The following is a 19,349-nucleotide window of genomic DNA, read 5'->3' as shown; positions in this document are numbered from 1 at the left end:
TAGTGGATTTCCGGTCCAGACATACTTCCACTATCTAATTAATTTGCTACAAACCAGGGTTTTCCTGGCCACAGGATCTTCCCACTGGAAAGCAAAGATGGGTTGGCTTACTTCTGTCAGTCTCAAAAGGTACAGTAAAATGTGTGGCTGCAGCAGGTTTTAAGCTCAATAAAACATGGGTTGGGAACAACTGGATGGATAGTCATGGTGGCTTGATTCATGGCTTGCAAATCTTGCACTGGGCGATAATCTTGAGAATTGGATTTTTGAATTGGAAGTAGTGGTGACTCTTGCCTGCTGGAGCTAGGTGGGAATGTTTCAACTGACCACCTTGATTAGCATTTGATGACCTGACAGTGCCTGGAGCAATCTTTTGTTGAGGGATGATTAGATGTCCATCAAATGCTAACCAAGGTGGTCCGTTGAAACATTCACACCTAGCTCCAGCAGACAAGAGTCCTTTGTTCCACCCTGGTCATTCCACTTTTTCCTAGTTCCAACAGACCTCACTCCCTCTGAGGATGCTTGCCATAGATGCAGGCGAAACGTCAGGAAAGAATGCCTTTAGACCATGGACATATAGCCCGAAAAAACCTACAACAACCCAGTGATCCCGGCCATGGAAACCTTTGACAATACAAAGATTATTATTATTATTATTATTATTATTATTATTATTATTATTATTGTCTTCTTCTTTTCAGCTATTGGGCTCCATATCAACCAGCCGCAAAAACTAGACCAAGTGAAAGAGAGATATGTGTGACAGTGAGACCCAGGTGCCAGACAAACCTTCGGTGTTGGCAGACTTTTTATTGCGATGCGTTAGCAAAAGTGTTGTGTAAAAGGAAGCCAAACCCAAAGTGGATGACTTGACTGTGCACATTAAGACAAACAGCCCTGTATTCCATGACTGTTGTGAAAGAAAGAAGGACACCACCTTATTGGATACAGAAGCCACAGCCAGTTCACCAGGATATTAAAAGCAAACATAAAAAAACACAACCTCTCTGGTGTCATTATTCAAAAATACATTTGCAGTCCAACTTCCTTGAGAATGGATTTTGCAAACTCCTCGGGGGAGTATGCAGGCTGCTCCGGCTGCTGATTCCACCCATACAAACCTCTCCCTCTGTTTAATCATCTTCCACGGCTGCTCTGCAGTGCTCCTCTCCCTCAATTAATCTGTCCTTCTTCTGTCTTCAATAGTGGACAATCTCTCTTCCAATGCCCTTTCTTCCATCAATTGGCACATTGATCCAGATCCAGCAGCTGACTCCTTTGGCTTCTTCCTCTTCCTCTCTCAGCTACATCCCATCTTCATTCTCACTCATCTAGCATCACCAAAAACACTTTATAATCTTCTTGCTTAGCCTTCTTTCTCATTTTTCTCCATTTCCTCCCTTGTGCCGTTGCGCCTGGGGGCTATAACTCTTAATGTAAGAGGCATGGACGTGGCATCTTTCCCCAGGGGATTGCTTCTTGCCCTCCTATAGGAAACTGGAACTCCCAAAGACCAAAACACAACAGCTAACTCAAAATGGTATTTATTGTTCACAATGAGTTATCTTTCTCAGGCATAAGCTTGATGTTTCAACAGGGTTAAAGGAAATATACTTTAAAATCTCTGAAGTCCAAGGAGTTTGCAGCTGAGAAACTTTTCCTGTTTCCTCTTTCCTCAATGGCTGTGAATATCGGAATAAACACAACCCCAGTCCAATGGCCTATGTTGAAGGGACAAGACCTTCCTCTGGTGCCAAAAGGACCGGTTTGAAGGCGCTTGGGTCTCCTCAATGTTGTCCAGGATGATCTGGACATAAAGCATAAGGTAAAAAACCTTAGAATTGGTGCTGAGAGGTAATTTAATCAGGGGCTTTTAGAGCCAAGTCTCTTACTCATGTCCATCTGATAGAAACTCTGATGGCAGAAAGAAAAAAAGGGAAGCACTCCCCTCCTCCAGGAAGAGGTGGAGCCAAACAATTGAGCTTGAGAAAGCAATTCAACTGGTGTAAACAACACTGATTGACAGCTATAAATAACCAATCAATCCAACTATACATAAGCAGGGTAAAAAGGCAGGATTAAGCATGATACAACAGTTTAAATCTTGCAACTAACAGTTCTACACATAGGTGGTGCCTCTCGCACCACCACATCCCTTCCCTGGTAAACTTGGGTGGCAATTACCATGAATTGATTTAAATCTATCCCTACAAACCCAGGTTGCTTTTGCAGCTTTCTGCAAATATCTGAAGCAGCTTGTGTTACAAATGCAGTTCATTTGTTCATCCAAACAAATGTGGTTCATATAGCTATATGGCCAGGTAAGGTCTCACAACTTCTGACGATGCCTGCCATAGATGCAGGCGAAACATCAGGAGAGAATGCTTCTAGACACATGGCCATATAGCCCGAAAAACCTACAACAACCCTGTGATTCCGGCCATGAAAGCCTTCAACAATACATTTTAAATACATTTAAATACTCAAAATTGGAACCTTTTCAACACAAGAGTACTCAGCATGCTAATCATCTCAGTTATAATGAAATAACCTTTACACAATGTATTGTTGAACCTCACTACCTCTGAGGATGCTTGCCATAGATGCAGGCGAAACGTCAGGAGAAAAATTGCCTCCAGAACATGGCTATATAGCCCGAAAAAACCTGCAACAACCCAGTGATTCCGGCCATGAAAGCCTTCGACAATACAGATGAAGCAATAGATCCCATCCTCAGCTGCTGCAAATAGATCGCACAGACGGACTATAAGCAGAGGCACAACATCGTTGCTCAGATGATCCATTGGAACCTGTGCCACAAACACAATCTGCCTGCGCCAAAGAACTGGTGGGATTACAAGCCTGAAAAGGTTACAGGGAATGAACACATCAAACTACTCTGGGACTTCCAAATTCAGACAGAGTTTTGGAGCACAAGACTCATGACCTCATGATTGTGGGGAAAAACAATGTATGGATCATGGATGTTGCAATCCCAGGTGACAGCAGGATTGAAGAGAAACAACTAGAAAAGCTGACACGATATGAGGATTGAAAGATTGAACTGCAAAGACTCGGGCACAAGCCAGTCAAGGTGGTCCCAGTGGTGATTGGCACACTGGGTGCAGTGCCTAAAGACCTTGGCCTGCACTTAAACACAATCGGCACTGACAAAATTACCATTTGCCAGCTGCAGGCCACCTTATAGCCATATAGCCTGGTAAACCTATAACAACCCAACCTTTACACATTTTTACACATTTTTTCACATATATATGCTCTCTACTAATTGCCACCAAATTTGGCCACAAGAGACCTACTAACCCAAGGAATGACCATCACTCAAAAATTGATTTTGTCATCTGGGAGTTGTAGTTATTGGGATTTATAGTTCACCTACAATCAAAGAGCATTCTGAACTCCACCAACAATGGAATTGAATCAAACAGGACTCTCATGACCAACAGGAAACACTAGAAGGGTTTGGTGGGCATAGACCTGGAGTTTTGGAGTTGTAGTTCACCTACATCCAGAGAGTACTGTGGACTCAAACAATGATGGAGCTGGACCAAACTTGGCACAAATACTCCATATGCCCAAAGATGAACACAGATGGAGTTTGGGTGAAATAGACCTTGACATTTGGGAGTTGTAGTTACTGGGATTTATAGTTTATAGTTCACCTACAATCAAAGAGCATTCTGAACCTCACCAAGGATAGAAATGAATCAAAATCTGCATCCAATCATACTTCCTTATTTATTCTGTGATGAGTAGATTTCCCGTGGGGTTTGATATGGAAATGAAAAAAAAACACTCTGTTGGGTAGTGTTGCTTCAGGTCCGAGGGCGAGGCCAGCTTCACAGTCGTTCCACCTCGAGACTCTCCTTGCAGACCCATTGCTTCTGGTCATGGCAGTTGGCTTCTTGCCAGCTGGGCCTGCTGTGTGAAGGCTCCATGGAAGCGCAATCCTTCTCCTCGTTGCTAGAGAACCTGGAGAGACTTGTGTCGCTGCTGGACCAGTACCTAAGGAAGACACAAGAAGGTGAAAGGATCTTTTTTCCACGTGTGGTGGACCTGCAATGGTTAAGGCCTGTGAAGTCTCTGAGGATCAGGAGGGGGACTTTTTGGAGGAGTCTGAGGTTTTTACTTCTGAGCCTTTTATTTATTTATTTATTTATTTACTATATTTGTATACCACCCTTCTCAGCCCTCGGGGCGGTTTACAGCGGCAACGATTCGATGCCCCAAAACACCATAAAACATTTAATAACATTAACATATAATATAAAACCATAACAACAGTATTAAAAACGTAGATCATTTGTGTCTCTTAATAAAAAAAACATTGTCTAATCTCGTCATCCAGTCGTTCCAGTTCCTATGTCCTTTACCTTGCATTTTCAAACGCTTCCTCAAACAACCAAGTCTTGACCCTTTTCTGAGAAGTTATGAGGAAGGGGGCCAATCTAATGTCCCTAGGAAGGGCAATCCATAGCCAAGGGGCCACCACTGAGAAGGCCCTGTCTCGTTCCCACCAAATGTGTTTGTGACGCAAGCAGGACCAAGAGCAGGGCCTCCCAAAATGATCTTAAAGTCCTACCAGGTTCATAAGGGAAGATGTGTTCTGACAGGTAAGTTGGGCCAGAACCGTTTAGGACTTTATAGGCTAAAGCTAGCACTTTGAATTGTGCCCAGTAGCAGACTGGCAGCCAGTGGAGCTGGCACAACAGAGGAGTTGTATGCTCACTTAGAGCCACTCCTGTTAGCAATCTGGCTGCCGCCCTTGGACCATTTCAAGCTTCCGGACAGTCTTCAAGGGCAACCCCACGTAGAGCACATTGCAGTAGTCTGTACGGGATGTAACCAGAGTGTGGATTACCGTGTTACTTCTGTGGGGGAAAACAAAAGTGTTCCTCCTGATGATGGGAATGTTTTGGTTAGATCTGTTGTTAGGGAAACAGAAAAAGAATCTTCCAGGGATTGACTCTGAAAGGAATGTGGAGGAGACAGGAGCTCTGCCTTTAACTCAGTTATTACAGTTATGAAGAGATCATGCGAAGCAGGGACAAATTCATTGTCCCCAGAGGCTCAAACATAAGCAAAGGGAACCCAGGTGTGGGAAAGAATGATGTCATGGATAAGATTTAGAATTCTTAAGTGTTTTGAGATTATGCTTGATGGGAGATCAAGGTTGGATTTCCAAGTCCCTTGTCCTGGGAACTCTAAGTTAGAATCATAGAATCATAAAATCCTAGAGTTGGAAGAGACCTCATAGGCCATCCAGTCCAACCCCCTGCCAAGAAGCAGGAATATTGCATTCAAAGCACCCCTGACAGATGGCCATCCAGCCTCTGTTTAAAAGCTTCCAAAGAAGGAGCCTCCACCACACTCCAGGGCAGAGAGTTCCACTGCTGAATGGCTCTCACAGTCAGGAAGTTCTTCCTCATGTTCAGATGGAATCTCCTCTCTTGTAGTTTGAAGTCATTGTTCCGTGTCCTAGTCTCCAGGAAAGCAGAGAACAAGCTTGCTCCCTCCTCCTCCCTGTGGCTTCCTCTCACATATTTATACATGGCTATCATATCTCCTCTCATCCTTCTCTTCTTCAGGCGAAACATGCCCAGCTCTTTAAGCCGCTCCTCATAGGGCTTGTTCTCCAGACCCTTGATCATTTTAGTCGCCCTCCTCTGCATTCTAAGTGCTCCATAGGGACCACCAAACGGAGCAGCATTGCTCAAATGCAAATCAAAGAACACGAAAGGCACTGCAGACTAAGTCAACCAGAGCAGAGCACCTGATGAACCAACCTGGACACAGCATATTATTTGAGACCACAGAAATGCTGGACCACTTTAACAACTACCATGCCAGGCTACACAGAGAAGCCATTGAAATACACAAGCATGTGGACAATTTCAACAGAAAGGAAGAGACCATGAAAATGGACAAATTCTGGATCCCATAATTTTAAAAAAATCTAAAATCAGGACAGTATATAAAGAAAAACACTTTAAAAAAGGAAAATTCCAGGTATGACTCAATCAGAGCCAGCTAACACTCCCAACAAAGGATTCCCCTCAGGCAGGAACCAGCCAGGCTTTGAAGATGTATTGGGGGGGGGGGGGGTTCAATATCATTAGTATTTTCTGTCCTATTTCTTTGATCTGTCTCTAATTACACTGATTATGTTAGAGGTCTCTGAAATTGGGGAGCAGACTTATTGGTGGGACAATATCCTCATTCCCGCTCCTCTCTGACTACATGTTGGCTACTCCAAGGTAAGTGCTGCAAACGATTACAAAGAACGCAAGGATAGGCATTTGGAAGCATCCCCTCCTGCACATGCCTTGGCAGACTCACTGTATGGCTAAAGTGGAGCCATCGGTCCATTCCCAGATGCCTTCTTCCTCTTCATCTGAGAGGCCAATCCAGGTGGAATGGCTGAGCTGAGAGTTGATGTAATTCTGGAGAAAAGAAAGAAAGTGAAAGCCCACAGCATGCATCTCCTAGCCAACTCATAATAGTCTTAGGGTTCATTTACACTGGAAAAAGAATGCAGTTTGACCTCCTTTTAATTGCCCTGGCTCAATGTCATGGAATCCTGCGGGGATGTGCATTAAGGGCTTCCTTTCTGTGCCTTTTCCTGGGCGTTTGCTGTCCAGTTCGACACTGATTTCAAACTGCATTAAATGATCAGTTACTGCATCCCATCTCCCATCAGCTCTAGTCATGATGTCTAATTATACGGAAGATAGGAGTTGTAGTCCAGTATCTGGAAGTGTTGCAGCAGATTAGGAGAGATAATATCAAGAGAGATCCTTTCTGGAGAAAGAAAAGTACGGCTTTATTTTCAGCTGGGACTCTGGTGAGGAATTGTGTCCAAAAGCAAACCAGAGTGCGGATAAAGGTGTTGACTTTGCCTTCTATACCTCTCCAAATGCAGGCAAACAAAGAAACATGCATCTACATACACTGATGATGGGGAGATATTGGGAAAATATTTATTTATTTATTTATTTATTTATTTATTTATTTATTTATGCATAAATTGTATGTACTTTACAAGCATTGAAATGTATAGAAAAATCAAATTCTCTCTGTATAGAAAGAATGCTGAAGGAGATCTGTGTCCAAGGCACGGGCAGGTGAAGAAACATTCCAGGTGAGAGATAAGCCTGTCCTAGTAGCAACAGAGATAAGTAAAAAGTAAGGAGCCTCATGACAGGTCAAAGTAGGCCCCTTGATTAATGAATGTAAGCTGTAAGCTGCTGCTAGAAATACACAGAGACATGCCTTTTGTATGTTGGAAGATAGAATTTGATATTCGTATGATGCTAAAATGACGTAGAGAATGATGTCAATGTATGTAGAAGCGTGTTCTTTGTTTGACTGCAATTGGAGGGTATAAAAGCCATAGTCAACGCCTATATCGGGGCTCTGGTGCATTTGGACACAAAGCTCCACTCCAGAGCCCCAGCTGGAAATAAAATCTGTGCTTTTGAGACCTCCGGGACTCTCTTTGTCTCTTTTTCCTCAAACCTTCTCCCTGCCATTTCACTGACATCATCATTTTGTCACCTTAGCATCATAGAAATATCAAATTCTATCTTCCAACATACAAGAGGAATCTCTCTATATATTTTTTCTAGGAGCAGTTTACAGCTTACATCCATCAATCAAGGGGCCTATTTTGACCTGTCAGGAGGGAGAGAGATAGGCTCCTTACTTAGAAGGAAGATGCTGGGCTATGTTGTACCAGTCTCTCTAGAACAGTGTTTCTCAACCTGGGGGTCGGGACCCCTGGAGGGGTCGTGAGGGGGTGTCAGAGGGGTTTCTGAAGACCATCAGAAAATGCAGTATTGTCTGTTGGTCATGGGGTTTCTGTGTGGGAAGTTTGGCCCAATTCTATTGTTGGTAGGGTTCGGAATGCTTTTTGATTGTAGGTGAACTATAAATCACAACAACTGCAACTCCCAAATGTCAAGTTCTATTTTTCCCAAACTCCACAAGTATTCACATTTTGGCATATTGAGTATTTGTGCCAAGTTTGGTCCAGATCCATCACTGTTTGAGTCCACAGTGCTCTCTGGATGTAGGTGAACTAAAACTCCAAAACTCAAGGTCAATGCCCACCAAACCCTTACAGTTTTTTCTGTTGGTCACTGAAGTTCTGAGTGCCATGTTTGGTTCAATTCCATTGTTGGTGGAGTTCAGAATGTCCTTTGATTGTAGGTGAACTATAAATCACAGCAATTACAACTCCCAAATGACAAAAGCAACCCCCCCCCCCAACCCCACTAGTATTCAAATTCGGGTGTATTGGGTATTTGTGCCAAATTGGGGGGTCACCACAACATAAGAAACTGTATTAAGGGGTTGTGGCATTAGGAAGGTTGAGAAACGCTGCTCTAGAATATATAGATAACCGGTCCCCCTTCTCTCCCCGCTTTCAACATTCCTTCTCTGTCCTGCTGGCTTTCTTACACAGAGAGAACCTGATTTTTCTATACATTTCAGTGCTGGTAAAGTACAAATAATATATACATAAATAAATATCTATTTTTTCAATATCTCCCCATCAGAGGGCCACATAAAAGGACATGGAAGGCCACATTCGGCCCACAGGCCTTGTGTTTGACACATGTGAAGCAGAGCATCATGTTGACCTTAATATTAATGGTAGGCAGGGGAGACCACCAAAGATCCTGGCCTTGCAGCTCAATTCAGGATGGGAGGTGTTCCGTCTTCCAGGTGCATAGTTTGCATTACCTTTTAGTTACATGGGATAGTGTTCCTTTGCATTTCCCCAGGGTTGCTACAATCTCAGCTGCACTCTGAAAGTTAACAGCATTAGAGGCTAGAAAGCCAGCCTGCAGGCCCCTTTTGCAGCTACTGGTTCAGAAAGTATCTCTTTGGGTCTAGGGGCTGCCCTTTTTCCTGGGTTGAGATCTCCATTTTGGAAATCTCCCCTGCCTCCTTCAGTAGGGAAAGAAAGCTTCAGATGTGCTGTTGGTCAGGCAGGTAACTCTGAAAAAACCATTATAAGAACTATTGGGATTAAGACATAGATACTGGTTGAGAACTAGGTAGGAAGATTGAGATACTATAGATATTGAGTACTATAGAGATAGATAGATAGATAGATAGATAGATAGATAGATAGATAGAATAGGTATTATATAGATAAAGAAGTTATATAGATAAAAATAAAGAAGATATAGATAAAGAAGCTAATTGAGATAGATGATAGATAGATAGATAGATAGATAGATAGATAGATAGATAAGCAATTGAGTAATTGAGCAATTGAGTTATAGATAAATATTGAGTCATTGAGTATTATTGAGCATTACTTCATCTCCAAAGCTAACCTTGAGCTATAGATAAGGGGGGAAAAACCTGCTTTTTTCTAACCATAGCAGCTCAGGGTTAGGGTGAAAAGATCCCAGGATCTTCTTCTGCCTTTTGGGGAAAGGTTACCTCAGTAACTGAAGAAAAAGAAAGAAAGATAATCTCTATTGTTTCATCAATGGACTGTTTTGTTTGTAACTTTTACAAGCTGTGCCAAGTCTGCAAGGACTTTGAGAAATAAATATTCTGTTTTGATGTTCAAAGCCTCAGTTGCTGGGAATCTCAAGTAGCCTCAGTTGCTGGGAATCTCAAGCTTCTAAAGAAAGACCCCCGCGGTCCGCCCAGACAAAGAGAGAAGCACATCTTAGCTTTATCTTTATAGGGTCTGGGTGTGACAGCACAGGAAGGACATGCTGAAGATTTAGCAGACAGTGTAGACTCACCCTAGGAAGTGATCACAGTAACACTTGAAAGACTTTGTGAGATACTTGTACAATGGGGAGGTAGAGAGAGCTGAGATTGGACATGAAGATAGAGCAGTTTCTTTCAGAACCAGAAGGGAAAGAAAGCCAGATACCACACCTGCTCTTCTTCACTCAGGATGGAGGCCAAGTGGGCATCTCTGGACACGCAGAAGTTCTCGGCATCGTACCAGTTCTTTTGTCCCTTCGAAATATAGTAGAGATTTTTCCCAAAAAGTTGCCAGCCCCCTGAAGACCTCAAGCCTTTTTTAAAGAGGGATTCTGAAAAAAGAAGGCAATGTAGAAGATACTATGTTGGGTCCAGGTTGGGAACAGCTGACTTCACATCCATGTTCACATCCATCCAAATGACTTCACATCCAAGTACTAAGTAATGAGTCACTCAGGATATATTCATATATTAGGCAATCCCTCGTAGTTCGAGGATGATGGTCTTCAAAGTGTAGTATCCTGCTGGTGGGTTCGTAGGTGACTGTGGAGCCCTATTTTTGACCTGCATCTTCTTCCACAGTGAGGGCATCGGTTTCCAGGTGGAAGGCAGTCCCAAGTGTAGTATCCTGCCGGTGGGTCCGTAGGTGACTGTGGAGCCCTATTCTTGACCTGCATCTTCTCCCACAGTGAGGGCATCGCTTTCCAGGTGGAAGGTGGTCCCGGTTGGGGTTGGCTTGACACACCTTCCTCTTGGCACGTTTCTCTCTTTCACCCTCCATTCGTGCCTCCTCAAATTCTGCAGCACTGCTGGTCACAGCGGACCTCCAGCTGGAGCGCTCAAGGGCCAGGGCTTCCCAGTTCTAAGTGTCTATGCCATAGTTTTTAAGGTTGGCTTTGAGCCCGTCTTTTCCTGTCGACCAATATTCCGAGTTCAGAATAGAGCAACTGCTTTGGGACATGGTGGTTGGGCATCCGGACAACATGGCCAGTCCAGCGGAGTTGATGGCAGAGGACCATCACTTCAATCCTGGTGGTCTTTGCTCCTTCCAGCATGCTGGGAAGCCCTGGCCCTTGAGCACTCCAGTTGGAGGTCAGCTGTGACCACCAGTGCTGTAGAATTTGGATGAATGGAGGGTGGAAGAGAGAAGCGTGCCAAGAGGAAGGCACATCAAGTCAACCCCAACCAGGACCGCCTTCCACCTGGAAACCAATACCCTCACTCTGGGAGAAGATACGGATCAAGAATAGGGCACCACAGTCACCTATGGACCCACTGCCAGGATACTACACTTGGAGGAACATCATCCTCAGACTACGAGGGATCGCCTAAGTAAATAAGTAAGTAAGTATTCCATCTGAATTTATAAAATCCCTCATCTTTATTATTCCATTTTTATACCTTTTAGGGGCCGAGCTTACCACACCGTTGGGTTAAACCACTAAGCTGCAGAAAATTGCCCAAAGTCCTTTCTTTCACAACAGAACCGTCTATCGTTCTGTTAAAAGTCAGGCTAAAATCTGGAATAGATTTGTCACTCTAGCCACAAATAGAACTCCTTAGCATTCATAAATCCAAGACTAATATTTACAGTAAGTACTTAAAAGACTTACGATACTTGGCTTTCCGTTGGTTGTAGAGGTGTTCTGCTTCTTCTATATGCTTAGGCAATTTCAGTACTTCGTCTGCTACCTTCGAGGCTAGAAAACATGACTGGTGTCAGATGAAGGGCTTCCTCCTCCTCGCTTTCCCTTTCTATGCTTGCAATACTATTGACATTCAGCCTCCTTATCTCTCAAAAACAAAGCAAAAGTTGAAATGAACAAACCAAGAACAGAAAACTAGAACGGTTGGGAAGATCTGCATCCTCTCCCAAGCTCTGTCCTTTCTTGGAAAGGAGAGGTTGCTGAAGAGACTCCGGGCCATATAATCCAGAATATCAAGGCAGATAATGCAGTGTCCAACCTGGGGATCACAACCAGATACAGAGAAGACATCTGCCCTTGTGCTTTGCTACTTCTGCTGCGGAGTATGCATGCCCAGGGTGGAACCATCTCACCACGCTAAAACAGTGGATGTGGCTCTTAATGAGACATGCTGCATTATCGCGGGGTGTCTGCACCCTACACCACTGCAGAAATTACACAGAACTTGCACCACCGCTGGGAAGTAGCAGCCAATAGTGAAAGGACCAAGGCAGTGACATCTCCAGCCCATCCTCTGTTTGGATATCAGCCAGCACCTCAGTACCTTAAATCAATAGTTTTCCAAGATCTACAGAGACACTCGCAGGAACACCTCGGCAAGCAAGAGTCCAAAAGTGGCAGGCTAAAACCTCAATCAATGGCTGAAACCAAATGAGAGACTCCCTCCTGGGCACACAGAAAACTGGGTGACTTGGAAGGTGCTGAACAGATTGCACTCTGGCACCATGAGATGCAGAGCCAACCTTAAGATATTTATTTATTATTTATTTGGTAGTTTTGTATACCGGTCTTCTCACCTCCATCGAGGGACTCAGGCCAGTTTCCAACATCAATATTACAGTCAATCATTAAAAACATCATATTTTAAATCACACTAAAACATTAAAATAGCAAATTACAGTCATGTAATTACAATGGTCAGTCATCATCAAAAAAATCATTGTTTGTCATCATCCACCCATATCACAGGATCGTGGCTCATTCGTCGAATGCCAATTTCCAGAGCCAAGTTTTCACCTGTTTCCTGGACGTCAAGACAGAAGGGACAGTTCTGATCTCCAGTGGAAGGGAGTTCCAGAGTCGAGGGGCCACCACCGAGAAGGCCCTGTCCCTCGTCCCCACCAGACGCACTTGTGAGGCCGGTGGGAACGAGAGCAGGGCCCCTCCAGATGATCTTAGCAATCTTGATGGTTCAGAGGGGAGGATACATTCATTCGGACAGGTAAATTGGGCCGGAGTCATTTAGGGCTTTATAGGTTAAGACCAGCACTTTGAATTGTGCTCGGAAGCTGACTGGCAGCCAGTGGAGCTGACGCAACAGAGGAGTAGTATGCTCCCTGTACCCCGCTCTTGTTAGTAGTCTGGCTGCCACACGTTGGACTAATTGAAGCTTCCGGGCAGTCTTCAGAGGCAACCCCACGTAGAGAGCGTTGCAGTAATCTAAACGGGATGTAACCAAAGCGTGGACCACCGTGGCCAAGTCAGACTTCCCAAGGTACGGGCACAGCTGGCGCACAAGTTTTAATTGTGCAAAACCTCCCCTGACCACCGCTGAAACCTGGGGCTCCAGGCTCAGCAATGAGTCCAGGATCACTCCCAGGCTGCGAACCCCCTTCTCTCCCCGCTTTCAACATTCCTTCTTTGTCCTGCTGGCTTTCTTACACAGAGAGAACCTGATTTTTCTATACATTTCAGTGCTGGTAAAGTACATACAATATATGCATAAATAAAGATCTATTTTTCCAATATCTCCCCATCAGAGGGCCACATAAAAGGACATGGAAGGCCACATTCGGCCCACAGGCCTTGAGTTTGACACATGTGAAGCAGAGCATCATGTTGACCTTAATATTAATGGTAGGTAGGGGAGACCACCAAAAATCCTGGCCTTGCAGCTCAATTCAAGATGGGAGGGACATGCTGAAGATTTAGCAAACAGTGTGGACTCACCCTAGGAATGGGGCTACAGGGTGGAGTCCACAACGGGGCCACAAAGTGGAATCCACGACATGCGAGTGTGGAGAAGAGCAAACCACGGACCACCTGCTGCAATGCAACCTGAGCCCTGCCACATGCACAATGGAGGACCTTCTTGCAGCAACACCAGAAGCACTCCAAGTGGTCAGCTACTGGTCAAAGGACATTTACTATAATGCCAAGTTTGCAAACTTTGTGTTTTGTTTGTTTGTTTAATAATAATAATAATAATAATAATAATAACAACAACAACAACTTTATTTATACCCTGCCACCATCTCTCCAAAGGGGCCCGAGGCGGCTTACATGAGACCAAGCCCAACAACACATCAGTAAAAACAAAACAGCAAGCAAATAAAACAGTACAATTAATATAACTTACATATAAACAATAACACAGAGAATTTAAACCTTATTGCCAGGCCAGATGTAATAAATTATTTTTTTTAAAATAAACATTGGGCATTAACAACTGTTTGGTTCGCTCCTGACATGATAAATAAATAAATGCATTGTCGAAGGCTTTCCTAGCCAGAACCACTGGGTTGCTGTAAGTTTTTCGGACCGTATGGCCATGTTCCAGAAGCCATACAGACCTCACAAGCTCTGAGGATTCCTGCCATAGATGCAGCCAAAACGTCAGGAGAGAATGCTTCTGGAACATGGCCAGACAGCCCGAAAAACTTACAGCAACACAACAGATAATGCACATTATCGACTTTGAACTGGATTATCAGAGGCTCCTTCCACGCAGTTGTATAAAATCTAGCTGGATTATATGTCAGTATGGAGTCAGATATTCTAGTTCAAAGCAGATATTGTGGATTATCTGCCTTGATATTCTGGGTTATATTGATGAGGAGATATTGGAAATATAGATATTTATTTATGCATAAATTGTATGTAGTTTACAAGCACTGAAATGTATAGAAAAATCAGGTTCTCTCTCTGTATTAGAAAGAATGCCGAAGGAGATCTGTGTCCAAGGCACGGGCAGGAGGGAGGAGAAGGGGGGCATGTTATCTATATATTCCAGAGAGAGAGAGACTGGTACTAATTAAGGAGAGCCTATGTCTCCTTTCTCCTGACAATTCAAAGTAAGCCCCTTGATTGATGAATATAAGCTGCATGCTTGCTCTTTAGAAAGACACAGAGACATGCCTTTCATATGTTGGAAGGTAGAATTTGATATTCCTATGATGCTAAAATGACGTAGAGAATGATGTCAATGTATGTAGAAGCATGTTCTTTGTTTGACTGCAATTGGAGGGTATAAGAGCCATAGTCAACGCCTATATCGGGGCTCTGGTGCTTTTGGACACAACTCCTCACCAGAGTCCCAGCTGGAAATAAAGCAGTACTTTTCTTTGCTCCGGAAAGGGTCTCTCTTGATAGTAGCTCTCCTATCTATGCTGCAACATTTCTGGTGCTGCCTTTCAGCAATATGACTGTGTGGAAGCGTCCGCAGTCTACACTGCCAGATAATCCAGTACAAAGCAGATAATCTGGATTTTATACAGCTGTGTAGAAGGGGCCTCCCAAGGTAGCCCATTGGTTTTAGGCGTCCAAGCCTTGGTCCCTAGAGTCATACTCTGATGCTCAAACCACTAGGCTATATTGACTCTCCGGAAACAAATTTTCTGAGAGTGTATCTCCAGAGATCTCATTGCAAATATGCAGGTTCCATGGTCTCTTCTATTTTGGCCAGCTCTCACCTGGAAAAATAGCCCTGTGTCCAGTTCTGGGCACCACAAGCCAAGAAGGGTATAGGGCAACCTGGAAGGTGTCCAGAGAAGGGCAACCAAAATGACCAAAGGTTTGCAAACCAAATTGTATGAGGAGTGCCTTAGGGAGATTGGAGAAAGGAAGCTTGAAATAAGATTGGAGAAAGGAAGCCTGAGATAAGGGGACATGAGCTATGTTTAAATATTGGAAAGGATGCACCATTGAGGAGGGTGGTCAAGCTTGTTTTCTGCTGGTCTAGAATCTAGGATCCAATGGAGTCATGGATTCAAATTGCAGGAAAAGGGATTTTTATTTATTTATTTATTTATTTATTATTTAAACTTATATGCCGCCACTCCCCTGGGGCTCAGAGCGGCTTACAAGAATAGCTAAAATCTAACAAAACTTAAAACAGGGATAAGAATGTTAAAGGTGGCAGGTGTTGTTTCTATGCTTCCTTTCACTAGCAGCAGCTTGATTCTTTCCTTGGATTGAATACAACTGACTAGGAGCCTCCTGAGCTTTACAAAACAGAAATTAAAAAATATATAAACCCCTTTTTCCCAGCTCCAGCAGACCTCTGAGGATGCTTGCCATAGATGCAGGCGAAACGTCAGGAGAAATGCCTCTAGAACATGGCCATACAGCCCGAAAAAACCCAGAAGAACTGAAAACTTAAAACAATTTAAAAACAACAATATCAAACATTAAAAGCCTGTCGAAACAGGTATGTCTTCCATGCCCTGCGGAAAGCTGGTAAGTCCCGCAAGGCACGGACTTCAGGTGGCAGAGTATTCCAGAGTGATGGTGCCACTGCTGTAAAGGCTCTGCGCCTGGTTGCTGTTAGACGCAAGGTCTTGACACTGGGGACTTCCAATAGATCTTGGTCCTCAGAATGGAGGGATCTCTGGGGTTAGTAGGGGGTGAGGCGGTCCCTCAGGTACATTGGCCCCAGACCATGCAAGGCCTTCAAGGTGAGTACCATCCCTTTGAAAGTGATCTGGTGCTCAATTGGTAAACAATGCAGCTGCAGGAAGATTGGGGTTATCTGGCATCTCATCGGAGTTCCCGCAAGAAGCCGAGCAGCTGCATTTTGTACCAGCTTGAGCTTCCGGATCACCGACAGAGGAAGGCCAATGTAGAGGGCGTTACAGTAGTCCAGTCTTGAGATGACTGTGGCCTGGATCACCGTAGCTAGGTCGTCCCTGGACAGGGAGGGGGCTGGCCGTCTAGCCTGCCGCAGGTGAAAGAAGGCGGTTCTGCTCAGGGCGGAGACCTGGGCCTCCATCGTCAGCAGAGGGTCCAAAAGGACTCCCAGACTCTTGACCAACAATGACAGGCGTAGCACCTCGCCATCCAGGGTAGGCAGCTGGATGTCCCCACTGCCTGGTTGACCCAGCCGTAGGATCTCCGTCTTTGCTGGATTCACCCTCAACCTGCTGGCACGCAGCCATCCAGTCACGGCCTCGAGGCAGTGATGGAAACAATCGGGTACAGAGTCCAGTCGGCCTTCCATCTTCAGATTCCATGTAAACATTAGGAAGAACTTCCTGAGGGTCAACAACTTTCAAAATTTCATGATAAATGGCAGTTCCTAATAGGTTCTGTCATAAAAATCACCAATAATGAAATAATAATGAAATTTTGAAAGTTTTGTTAGAGTTCTGAAATTTTCACCACCAGAACTTTAGCAACACTGCAGAAGCAAAGCACCAGCGCCCCCTAGTTTTCACAACCAGAACTTTAGTTTTGTAAGTACTTTAGAACCATTTAGAATCATGGGTTGCACATGCTTACTATGTGTATATATGTATGTATGTATGTATGTATGTATGTATGTATGCGTGTGTCTCTGCATGTCACCAAACCATTCTTCCCCCTTCTACTTACGATTTTCGTAATTGAGCTTTGGGCTTCGGAGTCCCGTGGCCATTGTGTGCCTCAGCTTCTTCATGGGTTCATCCAGAGGGTGGGTCTTTTCTTCAGCCAATGTAACATCTAGAGGTATCAAGGAAGGACAGATGCAGAAAACTCAGCTAAGACCCCTTCCACACGGTTGAATAAAATCCCACATTGTCTGCTTTGAACTGGAATATAAGGTAGTGTGGTCTCAAATAACCCAGTTCAAAGCAGCTATTATGAGATTTTCTGCCTTGATATTCTGGGATATAGGGCTGTGTGGAAGGGCCCTAAGCTACCTCCAAAACTGAGGCTGGATCAACACTGCCCTGTATCCCAGGATCTGATCCCAGATTAGCTGCAAGATACTCCACTTTGGCAGGAAAAACGAAATGCAGAGATACAGAATGGGGGATGCCTGGCTCGAGAGCAGGACGTGTGAAAAAGATCTTGGAGTCCTCGTGGACAACAAGTTAAACATGAGTCAACAATGTGATGTGGCGGCAAAAAAAGCCAATGGTATTTTGGCCTACATCAATACGAGCATAGTGTCTAGATCTAGGGAAGTCATGCTACCCTCTATTCCGCTTTGGTTAGACCACACCTGGAATATTGTGTCCAATTCTGGGCACCACAATTCAAGAGAGATATTGACAAGCTGGAAAGTGTCCAGAGGAGGGCGGCTAAAATGATCAAGGGTCTGGAGAACAAGCCCAATGAGGAGTGGCTTAAGGAGCTGGGCATGTTTAGCCTGAAGAAGAGAAGGCTGAGAGGAGACATGATAGCCATGTATAAGTGAGAGGAAATCACAGGGAGGAGGGAGCCAGCTTGTTTTCTGCTTCCTTGGAGACTAGGACGTGGAACAATGGCTTCAAACTACAAGAGAGGAGATTCCATCTGAACACGAGGAAGAACTTCCTGACTGTGAGAGCCGTTCAGCAGTGGAACTCTCTGCCCTGTAGTGTGGTGGAGGCTCCTTCTTTGGAAGCTTTTAAACAGAGGCTGGATGGCCATCTGTCAGGGGTGATTTGAATGCAACATTCCTGCTTCTTGGCAGAATGGGGTTGGACTGGATGGCCCAGGAGGTCTCTTCCAACTCTTTGATTCTATGATTCTATGATTATATGCTTTGAGCTGGATTATGTTGTGATGGTAGGTTTTTAGGAAACACGCCAAGCCTTACTTGAAATGGGAAAAGAATAATGCAGATTTATTTCGACCAGTGAGGCCTCTGGATGGAATCACTCCAACTCAAATTCCCAAAGACAGAAAATATTAATACTGTTGGCATACATTCAAAGCATTCTAAGGAACTATGTAACTTATTGGTACAGAAAAATAATGCGGATGACACATACAGAACATTTAACTTTTGACTTCATTTACAACTGCGTAAACCAACAAAATGGAACATACCATTCATTGCCTGATCACATGGCGCTCCCTACTGTCTCAAACAACATCACGCAGGTGAAAATGTCAGTATGATCTTTCTGACACCCTTTCAGTATGAGTCTCGGGAGCGTGCTTGCTCCATCCATGTTCAACATCTACACAAATGACCAGCCACTGCCAGAAGGGACAGAGAGTTTCATCTATGCTGATGATCGTGCCATCACCGCTCAAGCAGGGAGCTTTGAGATGGTGGAACAGAAGCTCTCCGAAGCTCTAGGTGCTCTTACTGCCTATTACAGGGAAAACCAGCTGAGGCCCCAACCCATCTAAAACACAGACATTTGCCTTTCATCTCAAGAACAGAGAAGCATCCTGAGCTCTGAGGATTATTACCTGGGAAGGAATCCCACTAGAGCATTGCAGCGCACCCAAATACCTGGGAGTCACTCTGGACCGTGCTCTGACCTACAAGAAGCACTGCCTGAACATCAAGCAAAAAGTGGGTGCTAGAAACAATATCATAGGCAAGCTGACTGGCACAACCTGGGGATCACAACCAGATACAGTGAAGACATCCGCCCTTGCGCTGTGCTACTCTGCTGCTGAGTATGCATTCCCAGTGTGGAACACATCTCACCACGCTAAAACAGTGGACGTGGCTCGTAATGAGACATGCCGCATTATCACAGGGTGTCTGTGCCCTACACCACTGGAGAAATTACACTGTCTAGCCGGTATCGCACCACCTGACATCTGCCGGGAAGTAGCAGCCAATAGTGAAAGGACCAAGGCAGAGACATCTCCAGCTCATTCCCTGTTTGGGTATCAGCCAGCACGTCAACGACTTAAATCCAGACATAACTTTCTAAGATCTACAGAGAC

The 19,349-nt window shown here is 44.5% G+C and overlaps 1 protein-coding gene across 1 annotated transcript in view; it reads right to left on the bottom strand.

The window, feature by feature from the left end:
- Positions 1-3,743: 3,743 nt before the first annotated feature.
- LOC132775523 (CD209 antigen-like protein C) overlaps positions 3,744-19,349 on the bottom strand; it is a 41,065-nt gene continuing 25,459 nt past the window's right edge. The window contains exons 5-9 of the mRNA XM_060776242.2: positions 17,064-17,171; positions 11,379-11,465; positions 9,937-10,097; positions 6,364-6,467; positions 3,744-4,029 (exon numbers count right to left, since the gene is read on the bottom strand). Of these exons, the coding sequence (XP_060632225.2) occupies positions 3,864-4,029; positions 6,364-6,467; positions 9,937-10,097; positions 11,379-11,465; positions 17,064-17,171 (626 nt within the window). The 3' untranslated portion in view covers positions 3,744-3,863. The remainder of the gene's footprint in view (positions 4,030-6,363; positions 6,468-9,936; positions 10,098-11,378; positions 11,466-17,063; positions 17,172-19,349) is intronic.

This window comes from Anolis sagrei, chromosome 5 (assembly GCF_037176765.1).
Source record: "Anolis sagrei isolate rAnoSag1 chromosome 5, rAnoSag1.mat, whole genome shotgun sequence".
Classification (NCBI taxonomy): Eukaryota; Metazoa; Chordata; class Lepidosauria; order Squamata; family Dactyloidae; genus Anolis; species Anolis sagrei.
This window is presented reverse-complemented; position numbering and strand designations above follow the sequence as displayed.